General features: G+C 38.7%; 1 protein-coding gene across 4 annotated transcripts in view; it reads left to right on the plus strand.

Moving 5' to 3' along the window:
* The window catches only part of ZFYVE26 (zinc finger FYVE-type containing 26), a 47,120-nt gene that overhangs the window by 482 nt on the left and 25,511 nt on the right, over nucleotides 1-21,127 (plus strand). For 3 of the 4 annotated variants that reach the window (XM_051791366.1, XM_051791363.1, XM_051791365.1), the window contains 17 exons: nucleotides 1,421-1,499; nucleotides 2,192-2,281; nucleotides 4,090-4,642; nucleotides 5,988-6,118; nucleotides 6,996-7,160; nucleotides 8,253-8,341; nucleotides 8,614-8,765; nucleotides 11,969-12,151; nucleotides 12,700-13,353; nucleotides 14,225-14,314; nucleotides 14,999-15,067; nucleotides 15,691-15,842; nucleotides 17,146-17,344; nucleotides 17,656-17,919; nucleotides 18,099-18,218; nucleotides 18,492-18,656; nucleotides 19,522-19,749. In XM_051791366.1, the coding sequence (XP_051647326.1) occupies nucleotides 1,421-1,499; nucleotides 2,192-2,281; nucleotides 4,090-4,642; nucleotides 5,988-6,118; nucleotides 6,996-7,160; nucleotides 8,253-8,341; nucleotides 8,614-8,765; nucleotides 11,969-12,151; nucleotides 12,700-13,353; nucleotides 14,225-14,314; nucleotides 14,999-15,067; nucleotides 15,691-15,842; nucleotides 17,146-17,344; nucleotides 17,656-17,919; nucleotides 18,099-18,218; nucleotides 18,492-18,656; nucleotides 19,522-19,749 (3,383 nt within the window). The remainder of the gene's footprint in view (nucleotides 1-1,420; nucleotides 1,500-2,191; nucleotides 2,282-4,089; nucleotides 4,643-5,987; nucleotides 6,119-6,995; nucleotides 7,161-8,252; nucleotides 8,342-8,613; nucleotides 8,766-11,968; nucleotides 12,152-12,699; nucleotides 13,354-14,224; nucleotides 14,315-14,998; nucleotides 15,068-15,690; nucleotides 15,843-17,145; nucleotides 17,345-17,655; nucleotides 17,920-18,098; nucleotides 18,219-18,491; nucleotides 18,657-19,521; nucleotides 19,750-21,127) is intronic. The other variant, XM_051791364.1, reaches the window with a different exon arrangement.

Genomic DNA, 21,127 nt, shown 5'->3' on the forward strand with positions numbered 1-21,127 from the left:
GGAGGAGCAGTTAGCTTAGTGTTGACTGTGGGGAGCCAGGTAGGATCTGGGAAGCAGCACCTATTTCACTGCTGAGGTGCCTTCGGTGTGTCTAGTGGTGCTGTTATGTGAACGTTGACACATTATCACTGACCAAGAACTTAGCAGGCTTTCCAGCCCACTGGGATAACAAGCTGTGTTCATTTATGTGGCTGACATGGTAATTGAGACAAGCTTAAAACTACTTGTAAGCATTTCAGAACTGATTTTGTTAGATTTTATTGAAGGAGAAAGAACAGCTCTTGAAATTACGTTCTTTGACGCTGAGCTTTGGTTAATTTAGAAATGGAACCACCAAGATGAGCCCTATAGTTATTTAAAATGTTCTCTTGTTTCCAACTCTTGAAAATCCTCACAGTTTCTAAAAATGTAAACTCTAAAAAACTCAAATTATGCTGTCGATTTCTTATTTTTTTCACACCAGAATTTGAAATGCCATTTGTTTTTCTCAATCCTAGTTACGTTTTGTCAGTGCTTTTCAAGTAGATGCATATGAAAGGTGACTTTCTGGCACTTCAGGGAACATCGGTATTCCCCCTGTATAATCAGATGATTATACTTCTTCACATTTAAGTTTGTGGAACATTTTGGTAAAGGTTCCAAGAAACAATTTACATTAACAGCAGTTAAAAGAGTCTGGAGGAAGGTGTGCACATGGTTAGATGAATATTGCTAATAACCATGTCAGCCATAAGCGCTTTCAATCTTTTTATCTTTGATAGATAGGCTATCACATCTAAAGGTTTTAGTTAGTAGTGCTGAGATTTTTAAAGGACAGTAAAATATATTGTCCTTTTTCTTTTTCCTAGTCCCTTTGACAGTACTGAATATGTTTCCTGACTGTATAGACTTTGGGATGTGTATATAAGTACTGGAGCACTTGAAAAGCTGAAGAAAATTAGAGGGATTCTTTGTTTTATTGGTACATTGCTTCACTTTTAGTTTGGGCATAGAGCTGCACTAGGGCTGCTGTGACCTAAACCTTGGTTTCAGTTTTTCGGGTAAAAATAGACAGAACAGGAAATAGCAGTGCTTGGTAAGTGGTCACATTTCAGAGAAATCTGCTGAAGTGCTCTAAGAGGACTATACAGACTGAACTTTAGACCAGAAATAAATTTAATTGTTTTGAAGAACTATGCCTGTGGTATTTGACCAATCTAAAAGCAGTTATTTGCACAGCAGAAATCACTGAGTTAATGTGCAAGCAGCACCAATATTCTGGTTCCTCTTCATTCTTTTCTGTCTGATTTGTTTTCAGCTTTTTAGTCATCTTTGGTTTTATTTTGCACAAAGAAATACAAAAATCAAAATGATCTCTGACAATGTTTTCCTGAATTTTGGACCTTGTATAATCCAGTGTACGTGCTTCTTGCTTTTGTAGAGGGGGACAGAATTCTAGCCCATGGAGAACAGCATGGCTTTGGCTTCTTGTGCTGGAAAAATGGCTTGCCAGGAATAAGGTACAGAAACATCTAGCTGACTTGCAAATGCAGTTTATAGCTCTGACTTCTAGCTGCCTTCCAAGTGCAAAATGTCTACCGAGTTGCTTATAATGGAACTAAGTTCTCAAGGTATCTGGAGACATACATTGCTTTTACATTTAACAAATTTGTCAAGAAACAACTGTTGATCTTCACACTGGAGAGAAAAATTGTTTTGGTTTCTTTTTCAAGATATCAGAACTTGGCATTTTAGCTTTGAGCATTCATACAAATGAAAAGCGTGAGTGTATCAACTTCTGCATTTGTGTAGCATCCTTCTCACATTAACAATGAAATAGCTCAGGCATCATACAATTTTTTATAAGTTTTAGATGGTGAGGGATGTGTGTACTTTTTTTAAAATTAATTTGTCCGTGTCACTACTTAGGCTTGCATATTTTTTTTTACGTTCTGAGGAATTGATGGGTTTGTAATTCTTGACAAAGTGACACTTATCTCTGTTTCCAAACGTATGGATGAATAAAATCAACTGGTGTGAAAGCAGAACCTAATTGTGGAATAGCCTTTGACTGAGAATAAGGTATCTTCAGAGCAATATTTCACTCTGCCTCACAATGCTAATGAAACAGCTAAGATAGATTTATATGGTAATGTAGATAAATAAAAGCTTTATTGACTAACATCTTTCCCATACTCCTATATGGTTTCAGAAAACTGTTCCAGTTGTTCTTCAGAGAGAAACTGAATTTTTAGTGTTCTTGGAAGAACTACAGAAGGATATTTCTGAGGAAGTCCTAAAGGTGAGCTACTTCTGTGCCCTGTTTCTTCTTGTTAGTTATGCAGAATGTCCAGTTATGCAGAATGTGGGATCGAAGTTAATGCTTCTTGCTAACTGGACTGCCTGAGAGGTTAATGTGTTAATAATCTTCCAGGCAGTTGAAAGAGACTGTAATTCAGATCCCTTTCTGAAGTTAATCCAATGTGCCTGCAAGCGATTTCTCTGGTCAGAGTGGAGGCTGCAGGCGGGCAGCACAGGTTTTTCTACATGGTATTTCAAACACATGTCAGTCCTGACTGCAACTACTTGCCACAGTTTTATATCTATAGACACCTGTAATAATCATAAACCTAAAACCCACTGTCAGCTAAAATAAACTATAGTCAGCAAGCACATTTTTAAATTATGTCTATTTTCTTTTATTTTTCTCCTGAGATCTTAATTTTCATCTCCTGCACACCCTTTTGCCCTGTTCCTGGAAGTTTTTGAATGCTCTACTGTTATCACTGGTGTTGTTTGGTAATTGGTATGATGTGTGCCCTGAGGTCCAGGACCCATTTTTACATTACTAATTAATACATGTGGACTGATTTATTTGAGAAATGCATGGAAATATGCAAAGATGGATTAATATCAAAAGCAAGTATAGAGCAGAAAATCAGGAAAATTACTAATTATAGAACTGCCTTAATTTGGTGTTAGTTACAACAGATTTAGACCTGACATAGTGTGTGAAATGTCATAAGATGTTGCTTCTAGTCCTATAGATTCTAACTCTTTAAAGATTTTTTTTTTGTTTGCCATTTTTAAGAGGAAAATGGAAAGTTATTATATTCAGAAGCTCTTGGCAACTTTTAAATATGAATAAAGAAAAGATATTCAATACTTTCCTAAAGATGCAGAACTAGCAATTACAGGACGAAAACAATCAAGATAAACTTGAATGTTGATTAAAGTAAATCTCCTGGAAGTCTGTTAATGAGTAATGAAGTCTGTGCATGTTGCCATCTAACCTCCAAGGTCATGAATGATTCCACCATTGTCCACAGTGTCCACCAGCGTTGCACAGAAACATGAGATTCAGCAACCTCTTTGTCACAATTACTGTCAGAGGCATGTTGGTAGATAGAGCTATGTTTTGATCCAACAAATGAAAAAAAATGGGTGTTGTTGACTTCTATTCCCATTTTTTTATGCACACCAACCACCTCTCCCAAGTAGTGCCACAAGTGCTGCTTAAGTGATATTCAACTGGCTTGTCCCTCGCCTTCCCACCCGTTATTGGGAGAGCTAACTGGGATTTTTTTTTATTTGTGCTTGTTTTCACATTCCTTGTTCTCTATTGTAGGTATGCTTCTGTTAGGAAGAAAAGTTATTGGTGCTTTAGAAAGAAGTGGCTTCTGAATCTGTTGGTCAGTTTTAAACAAGTTTGGAAAATTGATGAGGATGATGTGGTTGGCAGATAGATAGTATGAATCTGGATAAGTAGGATTAAAAAAACCCCACTAATCATTATGCTCTTAGTGGCTTATGAAGTTACATCAGTATATTGCTAAAAGGTGCTTCAGCCACCCCATAGGGACTGCCTGTGACTTATAGTGTACTTGTGTGTTATAGGATTCTTTACATTTTGTTACATATTCAGACATATCCACTCTTCTAGGAAGGACATTGGATAAGGTGGACCGTAAATAGTGGGTTTCCTAGGTAGTACAGTGTTTCCAAATTGATTTATCTGTTTGCTTTCAAGTTTCTTCTATTTTTTAAAATAATTCATTTAATATATTAATGGAGTCTAAAAGGCTTACTCTTTTATTATTTCCCTACCAGGAGCTGTTTGAAGCATTTGAGTGCACCCAGAACGAGCACATCACAGACAGCAAAAGAAGAGATGACTGCTCTCACAAATTCAGTTTGGATGTTGTTTCAGCTCTCCGGAAGCTTTTGGTGCGGGCTCCCCAGAGGGCAAAAGCCCTGCTGGAGTTCTTCCAGGAGGAACAAGGCACACACAGCTCTTCACTCCAGCAGTATCGCGCTCTACAGAACATCTTCGTTGAATTTCTTTGTGACTCCTTGAAATCTCTGCAGAGGCTCCAGGGCAGTTCTGAGATTTCAGCCGAACTAGATCAAAGAGAACTAGTAGAAACAATTTATGCTGCTCTCAGTATAGTGACTTTTGATGTGGAGCATCAGGCAGATGAAGTAAGGCACCTATTCAGGGAGCTCTTGGATGTGTGCTGGGCTGAGGGAAGCCCACTGAGGGAGGAGAAGCTACTAAGCTGTATGCTGAGGAAACAGAGCCATGGCTTGTTAAGCCTTTATAGCAGTGTTCTCACAGAAAGAACAAGAGAAAAGTTTTTGTTGTCAAAATCTATACAAAAAGGTTTGTTTCACTTTTTAATTTGTTTTAATTTCCTGTTTAACAAAACCATTAAGGCATTAAACAGGCAAGTTGTCAAGAAGTCAGGCAGTGTTCTTGCTAAGGAGCCTTAATAAACTGCAGTCTTGTGAAAGTTGATGCTAAAATGATCCTTAAAGCAAGGAATTGGCATAGGAATACCAGTTCTCTCTCTACGTTTCTGCAGTCTATGCTATCTTCTTTTCTGATCACTTCCTTTACCACCCCTCTATTTCAATCTGCTCAGCATTTCTCTTGATGAAGACCTTGCTTGTAAGATTGACAGTCCTTAGGTATGTAACGTGTGACTCCAGCTCAGGGTCATCCATGTTGGAGGATGTTCCGTTTCTGGCCAGTAACAGTTCGGTTACCTCAGTAATCCCAGAATGTTCAAACCCCTTAATACTGGAAAAGTAAACTTCTGAATGTGGAAAGAGATGTGGAGTGGGCTGATATCCCATCTGGAAAGAAGATGCAGTTTGATTACCTGCTCACTTGTCAGAGCCCAGCTGTTGGTTTTGTACCAGCCATAACTTCACAGCCTCTGTCTGGCTCCCTATGACTGGTACGTTTAGTTGTAACTCGATGATCCTGATGGGTCCCTTCCAACTCAGCATATTCTGTGAGGATCTCAGCTGAAACTGAATGGCAAGTGATGCCCATGATCTTGACAGTAAAGTGGCAGGTGAGTGTGCAAGGAGGAAGAACTAGAATGCCTACCCTCTTTTGCTCACCTCTGTACACAGAGGTGTAAGTCAGTGGGGTTTGTATCCTTTCTTCTCCCTTCACTCATAGGGATTCCTGAAGGGAAGTTCAGGCTAGTGCGGCCAACTCTGGCATTTCTGATAATAACTGCAGTTCATGCTTCCTCGTGGGGGAAGAGAAAGGGAGATCCACATTCCTTCACTCTCACTTTGCACAGATCTGAGAAGTTCCTGTGCTGGACAAGTCCTTGCTAAGGCCCTGCAAAGCATCACAGCATCTCAGAGCACAAGAGAGAATTCATGAAACATACAGAGAATATGTGTATGGCTAAACAAAGTCAGGCAGGGTGATCTGAGCTGATGCAAACAATCTGTGCTCAGCAGGCTCTTGCTATGTTAATGACTGTCCAGACAGTTTCCTGGTTTCCAGTCTGACCTTTTTATCAAATTTTTCTGCTTGGCCTTCTTATTTTCCAGTAACAATACTTGAGAATCTTAGCTGTTAACATGTAACAGCTGGTTAGTGTTTGAGAAAATGTTGAGTGTTTCTCAGTTTAAATCAGTAGCAATTATGCCTCTGTTAAAGGTACCCCTCTCTACTGGAAACATGTTGTGATGTTTTTTAGGTTCATCTGAGCAGCTGGATACAGAGCGAACTGTGATGAGTTTGTTCTCAGATCCCATAGAAGCTTCTTCTTGGAAGACAGCCTATTTCTACTGCTTGAGCAGCAGCAAGCACTTTCTGGAACAGATTCTGGTACAGCCATAAATCATTAACAGGGAAACCCAATGGAAGCTAAAGTCAGTCCCTGTATTGATCATATCTTGGTGGTGCACAGAAGCATTCTGTATTCATACAGTGTTTACCAGGGGTTATGACTAATTGGAACAAGGGGGTAACTGGTGATAATTCCCCGACTTGCATCTGTGTGATGAACGTAAAACAACTAGTGAGATTTTGGGCAAAGCTCATCTTCATGCAGACTGAAGATTAAGTTCAGGATTTAAGAAGTCCCGTGTTCTGCTTGTAATTTTGTTGGATACTCAGTTTACCTCATTACCTTGAACTTGTTGCTTTGCTTTTCTGATGCTGGTAGACTTGGGGCTGTGAGATTAGTTTGCATGGTAGATTATGTTTTAATTTATGTTAATAAGTTATGTTTAAAAATTTATGTTTTAAAGAGCTTGAAGACCTGATGAAAAATAGTATTTGAAATTTATTGATTTGAATGTATTTACATAGATAGAAAAAGTAAAATGCAGAGAGGTGGTCACTATTAAAATGAGAGTTTTGAAGGTTGAACATATTTCCACTTCGAAGTAATATGCTCATAGAAGTCTCCTACATAATATCCTTGACAGAGACATAATCACTAGGAGGAATGTAAAGATAATGTAGAGTGAGTGTGAGTTGGCTCTTTAGTAAGCGTTTGAAGTGATGTTTTTTTCTTTAAGACAACTTTACTGATGAGTAGTCTGATGGTTTGGAAAATGTAAGTTCAGGGAAGTTCCAGATGCAGAACTTCACTATTTTTGAAGCTAATATTGAAATGGCTACTTGCTTTACATAGTCTGCCAGTACTATGGGTCTCTACATTCTGGAAAAATAAATACTTATTCCTTTTGTTTTCTAGGTGACTGCATTAACTTTACTAAAAAGAGAAGACTACTCAAGCCTGAACAGTTTGTTGAGGAGAGAATTCAACCCCCTTAGCCGTCTCTTGGTGTTGCTAGGATGGACTCATTGTCAAAGCTTGGAATCAGCAAAAGCATTGCTATGGACTCTACACAAAACTCAGGTGAAAGAAAGTGACAGTATCCCAGTCTGAGTCCAGATAATGCAATTTGGTTTCAAAAATAAGTAAAACCACGTCTTCAGTGAGAATGTTGGTCTTTCTCAAAATGGGATTTTAGAAAGCTAAGATGCTACAGTTATGTGTAGGTAACATAATTGGACGCTTTCCTTCCTTCTTTTTGGTCAGCTGTGAAGGGAGTGTGATTGCACAGGAGACTCTGAAAGTTTCTCATGCATAAACTCTACAGCTTTTGCTGTTAACAAAGAAAGAAAAACAGCAATGGTTGTTGATGTTTTGAAAAGACCTGGGGGTTTTTGTTTTGTGTAATTTCCTCCAGTGAGTCATCCTTGGATAGTGGCTAACTCTGGTCACAGCTAGCCTGAGTTCAGCAACAGAGTAGCTTGGAAATTCCCCATACTTATTCTCACAGTGAAATGATAAATTACAAGAGCTGTGAGTGGAAGATCCACCTTGTTTGTGGGCAGCCTTCATCTGTGCAGAAGAGAGGGTTCCAGCTCTGAGGGTGTAGTTGCACTTCAGATGAAGTCTTCTGGCTGGCAAATGGCTTAGATGGCAGAAGTGTGGAGATGATGAGCCTTGTGCTGCTGGATCATAGTGTAGATTGAGGCTGATATTGCCTTAAGGGAGTTATTGTCTATTCAGAAGCCTCTGCAAAGTGAAACTTTGAGATCTGATTTTAGCAGACAGTCATCTTTAATAGAAAAGCACATGGAAAAGGAGAATAACTGTCTGCTACTCAGTATGTCATCTGTTCTAGTACATGATTAGTTCTAGAGTTTTTGGATTGTTACTAAGAAGCATTAATTTGCATTTTGAAAGCTAATCTTGAAAACAGATGTAGCCACCTTTCCATGGTCTGTAAATGTGTCAGGGGGAGGCTGACTGACCTCTATGTTCCATTGGAATAGCCCTTCTTTGCTGACTTTGTAATAAAACTGGCAATTTTCTGTATTTGCAAGTTGTTATCTGGGTAAAGAAGTCTTAGGAACATACCATATGTGACACAGGCTTGGTTCTGCTGTCTGATTGAGGGATTTGTTGTAAAGAGGTTCTTTTATTTGTCTTTCCATTTAGGATCTGTGCAATGATTCAGTATTGAAAGATTTTTGTGATGGGCTGTGGGCTCATGTGGAAGTTCTTGAATGGTGCATGCAGCAAAACAGGTAAAGTGATGAGAAAGGCTTTTTCCAAACTGTCTTGCCAAATCTACCTATTAGTTTATGTATGCAAATAGAAAAGGTGTTATTTTCTTGGCTAATCATCTGACAGTGATTCTATATCACAAAGGCTTGAAATTGCTTCATGGGCTGCAGTTATGCTCTTTGTTTTTCTTTTTAACTGCAATAGTTTGGTTCAGTCAGAATTAGAGTGGTAGTTACGTCTTTAAACTTGACTGAGATCTAAATCTGTGCCACCTCTTTGTTCTCTCTTCTAGTATTACTGTCCCAAGGAAGGTTCTTTTGCAACACTTGCACAGTCTGGATTGCCACACTGCGGTGTACTCTCTGCATCATCTCACTAATCTTCTGGCACTGAATGAAGACGATGTTATTGAGCTTCTTCAAAAGGTTCCTGCTAGAGACCAGGGTAAATGTGCAGGGTAAATGTGTAGGGTCATGAGAACACAGAAAACTCCCAATCCATCGAGTGTGTATGCTCAGTATTTCTGCCAGGAAGAATCTGTTCTTTTGACCTGCTTCTGTGACTGTGTAAGATACTGCTTGTCAGCTGTTTTGGAGAAGAAATCTAGAGAGTATGTGGAAATTATTTTAGAATTCTTTTAGGGAGTAAATTGTCTCCCAAGAAGGAGTTATGAGATCTCACAGATCTCTGAAAGTGCTTCAAAATGGTAACAAGACTTTGCACGTGTTCCTAAAATGTGCTGCTCATTGTAACTTCTATACTGTGTAATACCTTTAGTTTGAAGTGTATATGTATGGTTTGGATTTCAGTCACTTCTGCACTTAAATTTAAAATCAAAGGGCAAAACCAGATGAAATAGACAATATCTCATACTACAACATCTTCATTTTTGAAAGATACAAAAAAGTTTTTTCTTTCTTCTAATAATAAGTGCTACCAACTTTACTTCAATATTTAAATCAGTAAGGCTTACCTACAGGCTGTGTTTACATAACTCCTGCCTCACTTCTCTCACCTTCCCGTGTTCTACTTGGGTGCCTAAAATACCTGAGATTACTAAACACGTTAGTTCACTTAGAAGTGACTCTCCCTGGACAATCTTGATTGCAGCCTGTATCAGTGTTCAGCTGCTGCTATTTTAAGGCTGTTTTCTCTTAGGACCTCTAAATAATGATGTAGAAGCTCAGTCTTCCTGTGTGTACTAGAACCTAAGAAGCTGCAATTTTTTGTGCCTTATTCCTTCTATGGTTTGGGATTTGTACATGTGTAATTTCAACCCGAGTTGTGTAGAGAGCTCTCAGTGATGGATCTTGCACAGATTTTTCCAGGTTGCCTAGTGGGAAGCAGTTTTGTCTCCTTCCAGTATCATATTGTTGTGATGTTGGTTCCCAGTTCTACTTTTATGGGTTTTGGTGTTAAAATTATCATGACAGTTGTCTTGAATAGTCTCAAAAGATGTAATGATTAAGACTCTATATAGATCTTAATTTTCAGTGTCCTGCTTTTTGAAATTATTTTGTTGCTGCTGGTGTTGGTTTTGGGTTTTTTTTAACCAGTTCTTACATTTTATTTCTCTTCTGCTTAAATTCTGTCAAAACTTCAAAAAGAGGAAGAGGCAGTCCCATCATATCTTCTGGGAGCTGCATGACTGTAGCAAAATAACTCTGGCTGTGGTTTCTCTTTTTTTTGTATCACAGTAATTTATGGAACTAATTAATGGAAGATAAGTCCTCCTTCTCTTTTCAACTCAGTGATTATTGCAAAATTCAGATAATTCTATAAACACAGTCTACTAGAATCTCCTTTAAAATAATCTATTTCAAAACTTAAAAGGAAGAGAGGAGTCATAAAGTTTTGATTCATCTGACATGGTAGTGTTAACAGGTCTCCACATACTTCCTCATCTTCCCCTTCTTTCTCACAGACATCTGTCAGCTGCATTACTGTAACCAAAGTAGTGGTATTGGTAGACACTTGTGTTCAGGCCATGGGTAACACTGGCTTTGATCAGTCACACTAACAAAAGAAATGGTGGACAGCAATTTCCTCATGAGTTACAGTATTCAAGAATAAGGTGTTAGAATTTCTGGCATAGGAAGAAAAGTGCTTATCGTTAAAGAACAGTTCTTCAGTATTGGTACAATGAAAAGGATTCATTTAGATGGAAATACTGACAGAGACTCACTGCATCCAAGTCTTTCCACATGTGAAGCAAAAGTGTATTAAACTTATTTTTTATTACCAGTGTGTATCTTGTAGTATCTCCAGCTAGCTATTTCTCTGTTTTAGAGGATTGTCAAATATCAGGCTTTACCTGCCTGAAGTCCTCTTAAGACACTGGTATTGAGAGCTTGTTGGGTGTCTACATATCAATGTCAAGCTGCTGGTGAACTGTAGGATTTCCATGGCCATGTGGGTTCTGCAAAGGATTCATACTTGGATGTTTCCTCAGTTCTGTCTATACTTTCCGCTGTTTAGAATGACAGTGATAGGGAATAATGGTTTCCAACTGTGGTCTCAGTCATTTTGTCTTGGCTGCTCTGTAGTTTTCAGAAGTGTTCAGACTGGTGCTTTTTTTTGCAGTCATGCTCAAACCTTGTGGAGGACAGTGCTGAAACACTTTCTAGTTTAAGTAATGCTGTTCAGTCCCAGGGTTTGAATGTGGACATTATCAGTACATTGTGCTTCATGCTCATGCTTCATTTAAAAAAACTTGGCTAATGCTTTTCCTGTATGACAGTAGGCGGAGGGACAGTCTACCCCTTGTATAAGAATACAGGAGAGTGGATTCCAAGCACTAATTTAGCACCCTGTGTGATTGTGTGTGGTTGTCTTTTGTTTGTTTGTCTGTTGTGGGCTTTTTGTCTTTTTTAACCTTTGTACAGTAGTTGGATAATTCATAACAGAACATATGACACTACATTGTGTGACTGGGTGAAGGGGATGATGATGTGACTTTTACATAATTTGCAGTTCTGCTGTTCTGTTGTACTAAGGGATCATGTCTGGCATGTGATACTTTCCCTCAAAAAAAGGGAGAAGTGCAGTACTTCTCTAAGTCACCTTTAGCATAAATGTGTGAAGGAGATTTGTGGGACTGTACTTTTTCTTGAATCGATTGCAGATTGTATTTGATCTCTATGGCCAGCCATTGTGGGTAGAATCAACTGTGATACCTGTTTATTAGCACAAATCTGTAGCAGTGGTGGTAGTCTATTCTTACGATGATCATAGCCAGTCTACACTGTCTCCCTACTTATCTACTGTGTACTAGAACACAGAATTCTAAGATGCTGAAGTGACAGAGGGTTTGTCCCTCTGTTGTAAATGAAGCGTTATAGCTTAACCGCATACTTCTAATGAGACTCGTTATGAGCAGATTTTGGTCATTCTGTGCTGTTACACAAATTCAGAGAAAATTTTCTTTTTAGAAAGGTATCCAGACCTGACTTTTCTGTGCCCATCTGTTGTGGGTTGGGTTGTTTGGTCTTTTTTTCTAAAATTAACAGTGAGATAGATCAAAGATGAGGTGGAAGTGACACTGAAGAAGAAAGACTGGATAGATATTGCTGTGCAGGAACTGCAGGAGAAAATTAACTTTTCTTGTCTACATCCTACCCCCTCACTGCTCTAATTTCCCTCCACAGCAGCAACACTCGCTAACACCCTGAGTCAGCAGCGCAATCTGGCGCTCTTCCGAGCGTTTTGTGCCATGAAGTATGCTATCTATGCTCTCTGTGTGAATTCACATAAGCATTCCAAGTGCAAGGATTGCATACACAGCCTTTTTGGTCATATCCCTGAGGATGCAACTTCTGAGGAACCAGCAGGTGATTGGCCTCCTTTCTCAAGTTCAGTAGCTTGTGCTTCTCCAATTGCTGGGCACTGAATTGGAATAATGTCGTACCCTGTGTACATATGGTGGTTTTATTCAGTGGGCTATGGATGCTTTGCAAACAAGCATAGTGGCATTTCTTTGAGGTGCTGTTATCTTTAGTAATAACAGATATAAATAAGCTACCTGCCTTGTTTTAAAACATTTAAGGTAATTGTCCAAAAACTACAGTGCAAAAAGAAAGTGATATAGGATGGTAGTGGCAGAGATGCTTTTGCAAGAGCTTTTGATTTCCGAGAGCTGAAACCGAGTCAATGACTAAAATGGGTGTAATCTGAATTTGCACATCATTGAACAAAGTGATAATTGGCATTACTCAGAGGGAGGAGGCACACTACCTTTTTAAATGTAAAATATTGGACATATGTTTACTTGATCTGTGGTCTGAGCCACTGGGACACTTTCCTCTGCTAGGATTTTCTTAAAAGGAACCCCTGAAAAATGTAGTAAATGTTCTTTTCTTTTTTTTTTTTAATTATACAGATTGGTCTTCAGTATTTCCTCAGTACATTTTGAAGTGTCAGCAGTTTTTAAGGAGCGTTCCTGCTCCTCTGCGCCTGGAGGTTTTGGAGAATATTTTCTCCTTACTTTTTGTTTCCTACAGTGATCTCCATACTGAGACTCTTCTACCTGAGGACTATGCAGAGGATGAAGACCTTGACAAAAAGAGTACTACTAGGACTGTAGAAGGCAGTGCTAGTTGTTGGTCTTCCACCTCAGAAAGTCCACAGCACCTAATAGAGGCTGAAAAGAAGTTAGAGGGGCACCTGCTGGCTGCACAGACAGTTCACACAGATACCCGAGATCTTTGTGACTCGATGTTAGGTGGCAAAAGCTGTGAAACCTCTAAGCTGAGCTACCTGGATCTTAAGCACTTCACCAATGATGTTACTGGATTTTTAGTGGATGATGTGGCCATGGATGCCTTCCTCACATTGCTTCTCAACCATCTGGAAGAAATTCAGAGTTCTTTCCCATGGGACTCCAGTAATGTGCTTCATGAAGAGCTGGAGCTTTTTGAGTGCTTGAACCTTTCTGCAAGCAGAGATGCCTTTGGAAATCGCATGTTACAGTTTTCCAAATACCTTTCTGAAGCTCACTGGCGATTCAAGGTGGTGACAAGTAACAGAAATGCAGGTAGGCTTTCTATTTTGCACTTTCTGATATATCAACACTGTTCTTTTACAGCTGTCCAGGCAGTGATCTCATTCAGAGACTAAATTCCCTGAGCATCTTACTGAGGGAGCACATTCTGGCAGATACTGGGAGAGAGACCTTGTTGAAGATCACTGGGTTCTTGTACCATTCTCCAACAGGAGCAATCTCTATGCCAGTGAGAAGTTTGGGGTTTCTGTTTTCCCTCTCCTTTGTGGACACACTGCTTCTGTTTGCTTGTCTTTCTCTCGTTTCTTTGTCACAAGTCACAGTGCAGTGATATGAAGACACATGGTGGTGTTAGATCTAGTGCAAGCCAAATAGTCTCAGCTCATTTCTGGACAGTGTTGATTTAGCCTAGTCTGGAAATTTTAGGAACATGTAGCAGAGCTGTTGACTGTGTCAGGGTTCATACTACCCTGTATTACTGAAGAACCCAGTTGCTTCAGCAAAACAAGTCAAACTCTCTCTTTTACTATTATAATTCTTATCATTTTTGCTTTGTTTCTAGCTCCTTATATACTTAAACTATAGATATTTTTCTGTATAGTTGGAATCATTTATGTTGGAAGAGCCCATTAGTACTCATGAAGGATGTGTGGAAGGTAGAGTATGTTCCAAGCAACTTTGGATGTGAATGTGAAAAATACACTGTTGGTTGAATTGCATCAAAATTACATCAAGGTGCTGGTTTAAACTTTACTACAGAAGAGCTCTTAGCTGAGATAACTGTGTTTCCTTTGGAGATTTGCCATCAGAGTTCTGCCTATGTAGATGTGCTGCTAGATTCTTTAAGACAGACAAATAAGAGTTGATGGCCATTTGGTAATGTTTTTGCTTAAATCTTTCACAGAACATCAGCTTGCAGCCTCCAGGAGATACTGCTCTTTAATCAGGTGCTCCAGCCTTAAGAAACGGAGTAGATCTCGAAGGTACAAGACAGGTAGGTTGAAAAAGTGACTTGGATAAGACATCTCTGGAATGCACATAATTTTGCTGAGCTCACAGCTGAATGCAGTTAGATTTAATGGCCGAGGAGTAGAGAACTAGATTTATTTCTGTTGTTTTTCTGACTGGTTTGAAGTATCTTAGTCCAGTCCCACTTGGATTGAGATTGTTTTCCTAAAGCTCACCTGTTTAAATAATTTCTTCCATACATAGTCTGATTTGGGGCAGGGGAGGACTTCAACTACAGTACCAATTTTTCCCTTTCTCCACTATGTCCAATGACTGGTATATTTTCTTTCCTATCACAGTATTATCTAGGATGTGAATTTGCAGGAGTTTGTGGTGTAAATTGACAGCCTTAGGAGAAAGTTGTGTTCCTCACCATTTCTCTACTTAGCCTTTAAAAGGCATGTCTGGTTTTGGAGTGGCATGTTCCAAAATAAGAAGCTTTAAAGTACCTGATGTGAGTCGGATGGGCCACCCCAACATTATCTCTTGCCCAGCATTTTCTTCAAATCAGCAGTTTTTGCATTTACCATAGACATCAGTGGTGGCTGATTTGTGAGATACTCTTGAATATCTCTTGAGGTTGCCCGATCTGTTATTTGCAGTAAGTTTTAATTACCTTTTCTGGAAAAAGTGCATTTAATATGCTGGTTTTGATTCGTTTGTGTTTTAGATGGGAAAGAGGGAATTTCCAGTCCGTCATTAGAAGGTACAAGTAGTGAGCTAAGCACCAGTACCTCAGGTATTAACCCACAAAAGTAGTATTTCTTTGTCTTGTCAGTGTGCATGATGAAGTATTTGCTTGACTAGTTAATGTGAATTACTGCTCTATGCAGGACAGAATTATAACTTTTCACTTCTCAGAGCTCCCATTTTTGGCTGACTTTTTCTAGTTAGAATAATATATATGTCTTCTTCTGGAATAAGAAAATTGGATTTTTCTCGCAATCTTTGGCTTGCAGGAAACAGTATGCAATGTAGTGATGTGCAGACCATCAAAAAAGTTGTGGACTGGTAGCCATGTAACCTAAAACATGCTTAGGCATGCTGGATTGATTTAATAGGTCCAATACTTTAGACTTCTCCCTTTATCCAGATTGAATCAGTGCCGTGGCACTGCATGCATGTTATGTAACTGCTGAACAATGTTACATTGGGCTGGGATCCAAACTGGAAGTTCTGACCAAATAGTGAAATATTATAAGAGTGTTTAACAAGATGTTGATCTCTTTACCCTAAAACTTGCTTGTAACTCTGCTCCTATATTTTTGTGTTAAATATATGAAATGCTGTTATCTGATAGTTTTGCTGTTATCAAATGAAATGTGTTTTCCTTGATATGTACTGATTAATTCTCTCTTGCAGAGGGAAGTACCAGTAGTGTGTCTGGCTCGAGTGATTTGGAAAGCGGAGCTAGACCACATCAGCAGAACCCCCTCATTCCTATGATGCTTTCCCCTCCAGAATCACTGTTAGTTTCTTGTGTTTTGAGAGGAAACTTCTTAGAAGCCCATCAGGTAAATGAGTTGCATGTATATTTTGATTTTTGAATGAAGTTCCTGCTTCTTTTGCATTTAGCAAGCATAGGGCTGAAGCATCTGCATTCCAAGTGAAAGAATGACTTCAGAAGTAGAAGCAAGTAAAAGGAACAAAGATATTGCAAACCAACATCCCAAGGATTCAGGTGGTCTTTTGCCTTTTTGTCTAAAAATACCTTTCTCTAAACCTGGGTTCTCAAAGCATGCAGATGTTTGATGAGAGCTAGCCAAGCACAGTGTTTCAACTGAATGAAGAACGCAAAGAGGTCATGTGAAGCCTCATGAGGAAGCAGCATCTGAACTGCTTTTTAGTCAGTGATTCAAACCCACAACATTCTGCCACTTGTAAGCTTGGCAGAAACATGCAGACGTATTCCTCACGCAGAGCAGAGCCAAAGTGGTGATTACATTTATTTGACAGAGGTATGTTTTGAGGCTAAATTCATGGTATTGAAATTGTTCCCTGACAACATACCTTTGTCTGTGTGGCTTCTGGGTTGATGCTCTAAAAAAACATCTTGATGTGCATAAATGATTGGATCTTCTGCAAAAAGCAGTGACATGGCTAAGTTTCAGATAGCCGTATCAGAGCAGTTAAGATCATTTAAGCATTGCATTAACATCAGCTTAGTGCTCAACCCATTAGTTCTGTTTGATGCCAAACCTGCCACTTCATCTTTTCCCTACTTGCAGGGCCAAAGAACCATTTTATTTTGCTTTGTTGCCTTGATTTTCAATATCACTGATGATAAAGAATTTAAGCTTGGTTTGTGTTCTGTTGTTTTGATAACAGGAACTTGCACAGCTCTGCCTAGCTACTCTGTGTTTAAATTTCTAGAAGGTATTCCTTGCTGAATAAGAATTTGTTTAAAATAGGTTACTTTGGAGGGCAGACTTAATAGTTTTCTCTTGTTACATAGTGTATTGAAATTGTGAAGAGTCATTCTGAAAGCTGTGGTTTATGGAAATTAATTATTATTAATTATTATTAATAACAATTAATATTAATAATTAATTATTATTAATTATTCGCCCTGCAGCAAAGAATAGCTGAGCTTTATAAAAATAATTGAAAAATGTCTCTAAGGTCCTTTTTTTTCAAGTACTTAAAACTCTCTAGAAAAAAACTCCACTATTTCAGCTTGTTGTCTGTGGGGACATTTTTCAGTTAAAGTACCTGTTTTATTTTATTCCTTCACCTCTAAAACCCACTAAAGTTTTCTGACCTTTGAAAACTTCTTTTGACATGCTCCCTAATTATATCTATTGTTATTTTTGTAAGGTGGCTTTGATGTTTAATCTGGATACTTCCCCTTGCTATGGTGAATTAGTTTTCATGGAGCGCTACCAAGAGGCAGTACGAGAAATGGCAAGAGTGGAGCACAACATTGAGAATCAAGTATCAGATGGCACTGGAGGCATCAGGAAATCTGGCAGTGGCCGTTCAACTCTGCAAGCTATTGGGAATGCAGCAGCAGCTGGTAAGGACAGGCCTTTTTGAGTTGTTCTCATAAAAGGTGAAGTGGAAAACAGGGCAGGAGAAAGCAATTTAAATACTTCCAAAATAAGTAGTGTTTGTTCAGAAGAGTATGTGCTGGTTCTTTGAGTCAAAAGGAGACTAAGGATGCTGAAACTCGCTGTTGATGCCAAATTAATTGTATCCATTCTATGGTGTTTGGTCCATGAAGCAGGCCACCTGCTTTCTATGAGCATTAAAAATAGTTACCCATGAGAGGATCTGATATAATTATGCTGTTTAATTAGTGATTGTGTATTTTGATGACACATGTAGGTATGGTATTTTATTCCATCTCGGATGTTACTGATAAATTGCTTGCAACTTCTGGAAGTCTTGCCCCTACTCTCCAAGAAAACTTCTGGATCAGGAACATCCAACTGGAGCATACTGATCCTCTGCGGGAAGCCCTTGAGGACCTCAGTCCTTCAGCAATGGCAGCGTTTGACCTAGCTTGTACTCAGTGCCATCTTTGGAAGACGTGCAAACAACTTTTGGAGACAGCAGAAAGAAGACTGTACCACAGCCTGGAAACTCGGGGTAGGCTTTTGAATTTTGTGTTTATCAATATGGGCCTGGGAACAGAAAGTGTCTCTCTGTGCTCATTGTTTGTGCTAACATGAGTTTTAATTAAATCTTATTTTGTACTTTCATGTTAGCTTCTTGTTTTTCCACTCCTAACTTTAACTTTGTCTACTTTTGCACAATGACTGTTCCAGGCCACCGACCTGACTTTGTCTTACTGCACTCTGAGGGTGTAAAAGGTTTCCCAGCAGTTCTCCAGCAAATAAGTAAAATTCTCAACTATTCCTGCACATCACAAGGTCAATCCAAACCAGGTAGTATACTTTACTGATAAGGCTTTCTGCTGAAATGTGCTTAAATCAAATTTTTGCCTTCTGTTGCAATGGAAATTCGAACTTTCCATTTTTTAGCTTAACATTTAAAATAAAAAACAGAGGGGGGAGATGACCCAAGCTCAATTCTGAATAAACTTTGAAATACTTTGAATTTGTTGTATCATAATACAGTTTTGGTTCTGTGGGCCTTTTTCTATGCAAAACATACTTCTTTCTTTGTTACAGTTGCCGTTTCTTTCTCCCTCTTTGTAGAGTTCTCAGATGAGAAAATAGGGAGTCATTTTCGATGCAGTATTGTAGACCTTCTGCAAGCTTGCTACCCTGCCTTGACTGAAGAAAGTATTACTAATGAAATTGTTTTATCACAAAATCTGGATCAAATCCTAAAAGCACTGACACATGTTGAATGTTCTGTGGGTGAGTTATTTTTGTGATCACGAAGACTGATATATGGCTCTAAATTTTTGCTTTGGCCTTTCCAGACAGCAATAAATCTAGTAGTAATGCTCTTTGACATATGCATGAATATATATTTTAAAAATCATAAATGCAAAGTGTAAAATTTATCTGTAATTCTTGTATTCTGGGCATTAGTTTTCAAAGCTAAAGTTCTGAACTTGTCAGAGAAGTTATTATTTGTCCTATTTCTCTTCAGTCCTAGCAAGGAATTCTTTAAGTGTATTTTAATACAGCAACTTATAGATAAATAGGTGTACCCTTACTGTTTTGTTTTTGGTTTTTTTTTTTATAAGAAAATGGAGATAAACTTATAAAACCTTTGTAATATTATAATACCTTCTAATTTTCATAGAGCTTTCATAAAACTTTTCAGAAGAAGTCTTCCACAGTTGCTTTTTCTGACACCTCTCTTCACTATATAGTGCTGGTGGTTTTTTTCCATTGTTTTTCTCCCATTCACCAAATTTCTAAATGGCTTTTTGGTGTTTTTAAAATATTAAAGAGCAAAAATTTAAGTGAGCTCTAAGAGCTAAATGTTGTGGAACACAAGGACTGGTCAACACTTAGGTTTTAAAATAAGTGTTAACAACACAGAACTAGATATATTTTGGGTCATGGTTGCCAATTTAGATGAACTAAAGATTTATTCTGCTGTGAAAACTTCTCTTGCTTTCAATTAAATTATAATGTCTGTACTGAGATCTATAATTGCAGAGAGAAAATTAACCTAAAGCATTTCTCTCTCTTTCTCCCCAACCTCCCACCCCCCCTTCTTGACATTTAATCCTTGAATCTTGGATGTACATCTGTTCTCTTCAACTAGACTCTAAAGGGAGTCTTCTTGGCACCTTGATGGAACAGGGCTCTCTCAAACCTGCAGAGCTGGAGAAGCACCTTGTTTGGAATCAAACACAGCTTCTGCTGAGAACTCTTGACCAACATGCCCAAACCATGCCAGAGAGCAACACACAGACAAATTTTGTGAAGGCCTTCCTTGACTACATCACTACACTGGCTGCTGTTGTGCTACGAAGCCTGAATGCAGAGCTAGGTAAGAGGTTTCTACAGAAAAGTCTGTGCTGAGGTGCAGGTACCCAGACTGGCCCGATTCTGGAAAGTAATTGTGCAAAAACTGTTCCTTGCCAAACGTGCCTACTACCTGTGCGTAGTCAGATCTTTTGATTTCCACTGATTATTACATTTTTTCAAGTTTGTTTCTTAACATCTAGGACACCCACAGCTCAGATAAAAATAGCTGATGGCAGCAGGAAAATGAGAACAGATTCTGCACTCCATTTAGACAAAACAAACAACCCCTGACCTCCAAAAATTCTTAGCACTGCCCCGTAAGGCGAGATTGGTTTTCACATGCAGTGGATCAGCATACTGTACACTTTACAGCTTTAGAGGCAGCGAGTGCCCTTCTGCTCCACAGGGATAAGCAAAGAATGTGTAGAAGGCCATGCAGAGGTAACTAGGCAGAATTTTTTCATAGAATCAGCAGATGATGGTTGTCCATGAAAAGGAATGCACACCATTAGCACTTAAAGCTGTCAGAAGAACAGAACAACTCACTGTGCTAGGAGAAAAAATGCTTGTCTGTCTTTTAAAATTGACAGTAATTGAGCTGCACTACTGTAAAATACCACAGCACTGATTTCAGAGAATACCTTCCCAAGAGAATAAGGAGAAAGGGTGAAGATCCATTTACAGACATGCTGGTTCAGTTCAGATCACTGCCGTGCCAACTGTAACTTCTGCCTGGACATGATTCAGTCCTCACCGACTAATTGCCAAAGCCAAAAATTGCACAATATTTAAGGGCTGTGTGAGTTTTGGGGAAATTTTATTGTACTGGAAGATAAAAGGTAACTTATAAGAATATGTTCAGAGTTACTTGACATAACTTGGTAGAGGGTACAAATGCTTTTTAGCAATTGTGGCCAGGGTTTCACTCCTTTTTTGTAAAAGTAGTTGTACACCTGTGAGTTCCCTCTGCCTTTGCTAACTGCCTTGAATAGAGCATGGTCTAACTAATGTATATCCAGAGGCTCCTCAGAAACTAAATCTGCACATTCTCTACCTCTCACCAGAAATATATTTTTGTGCAAGTTTGAAGTAGAGTTGCTAAACTGTTTGAATCTAGATCTTGCTTAAAGGCCGTCCAAAGAATCTTCACTCTGCCTGTTTTGGTAATAGGTCCAGTAAAATGTGAACCAGTGGTGCCACATTTGAGAGGCATATCATAATCACAAGTGCCTTGCAATTTACTCCGGATTTTACCACTCTAATGTGAATTTAGACCTCTGTGAGTTTATTCAAAGTGATTTCAGACTCAGGCTCTTAAAGTTTGTGTTTCTAAAATAAGAGTTGGTTAGTGTATTAAGCGAATGTATTTGTATTATAATAAATATTCTGATTTTTTTTTT

Source organism: Manacus candei, unplaced genomic scaffold, assembly GCF_025592945.1.
Source record: "Manacus candei isolate 608988 ecotype Guabito, Panama unplaced genomic scaffold, ASM2559294v1 h1tg000033l, whole genome shotgun sequence".
NCBI lineage: Eukaryota > Metazoa > Chordata > Aves > Passeriformes > Pipridae > Manacus > Manacus candei.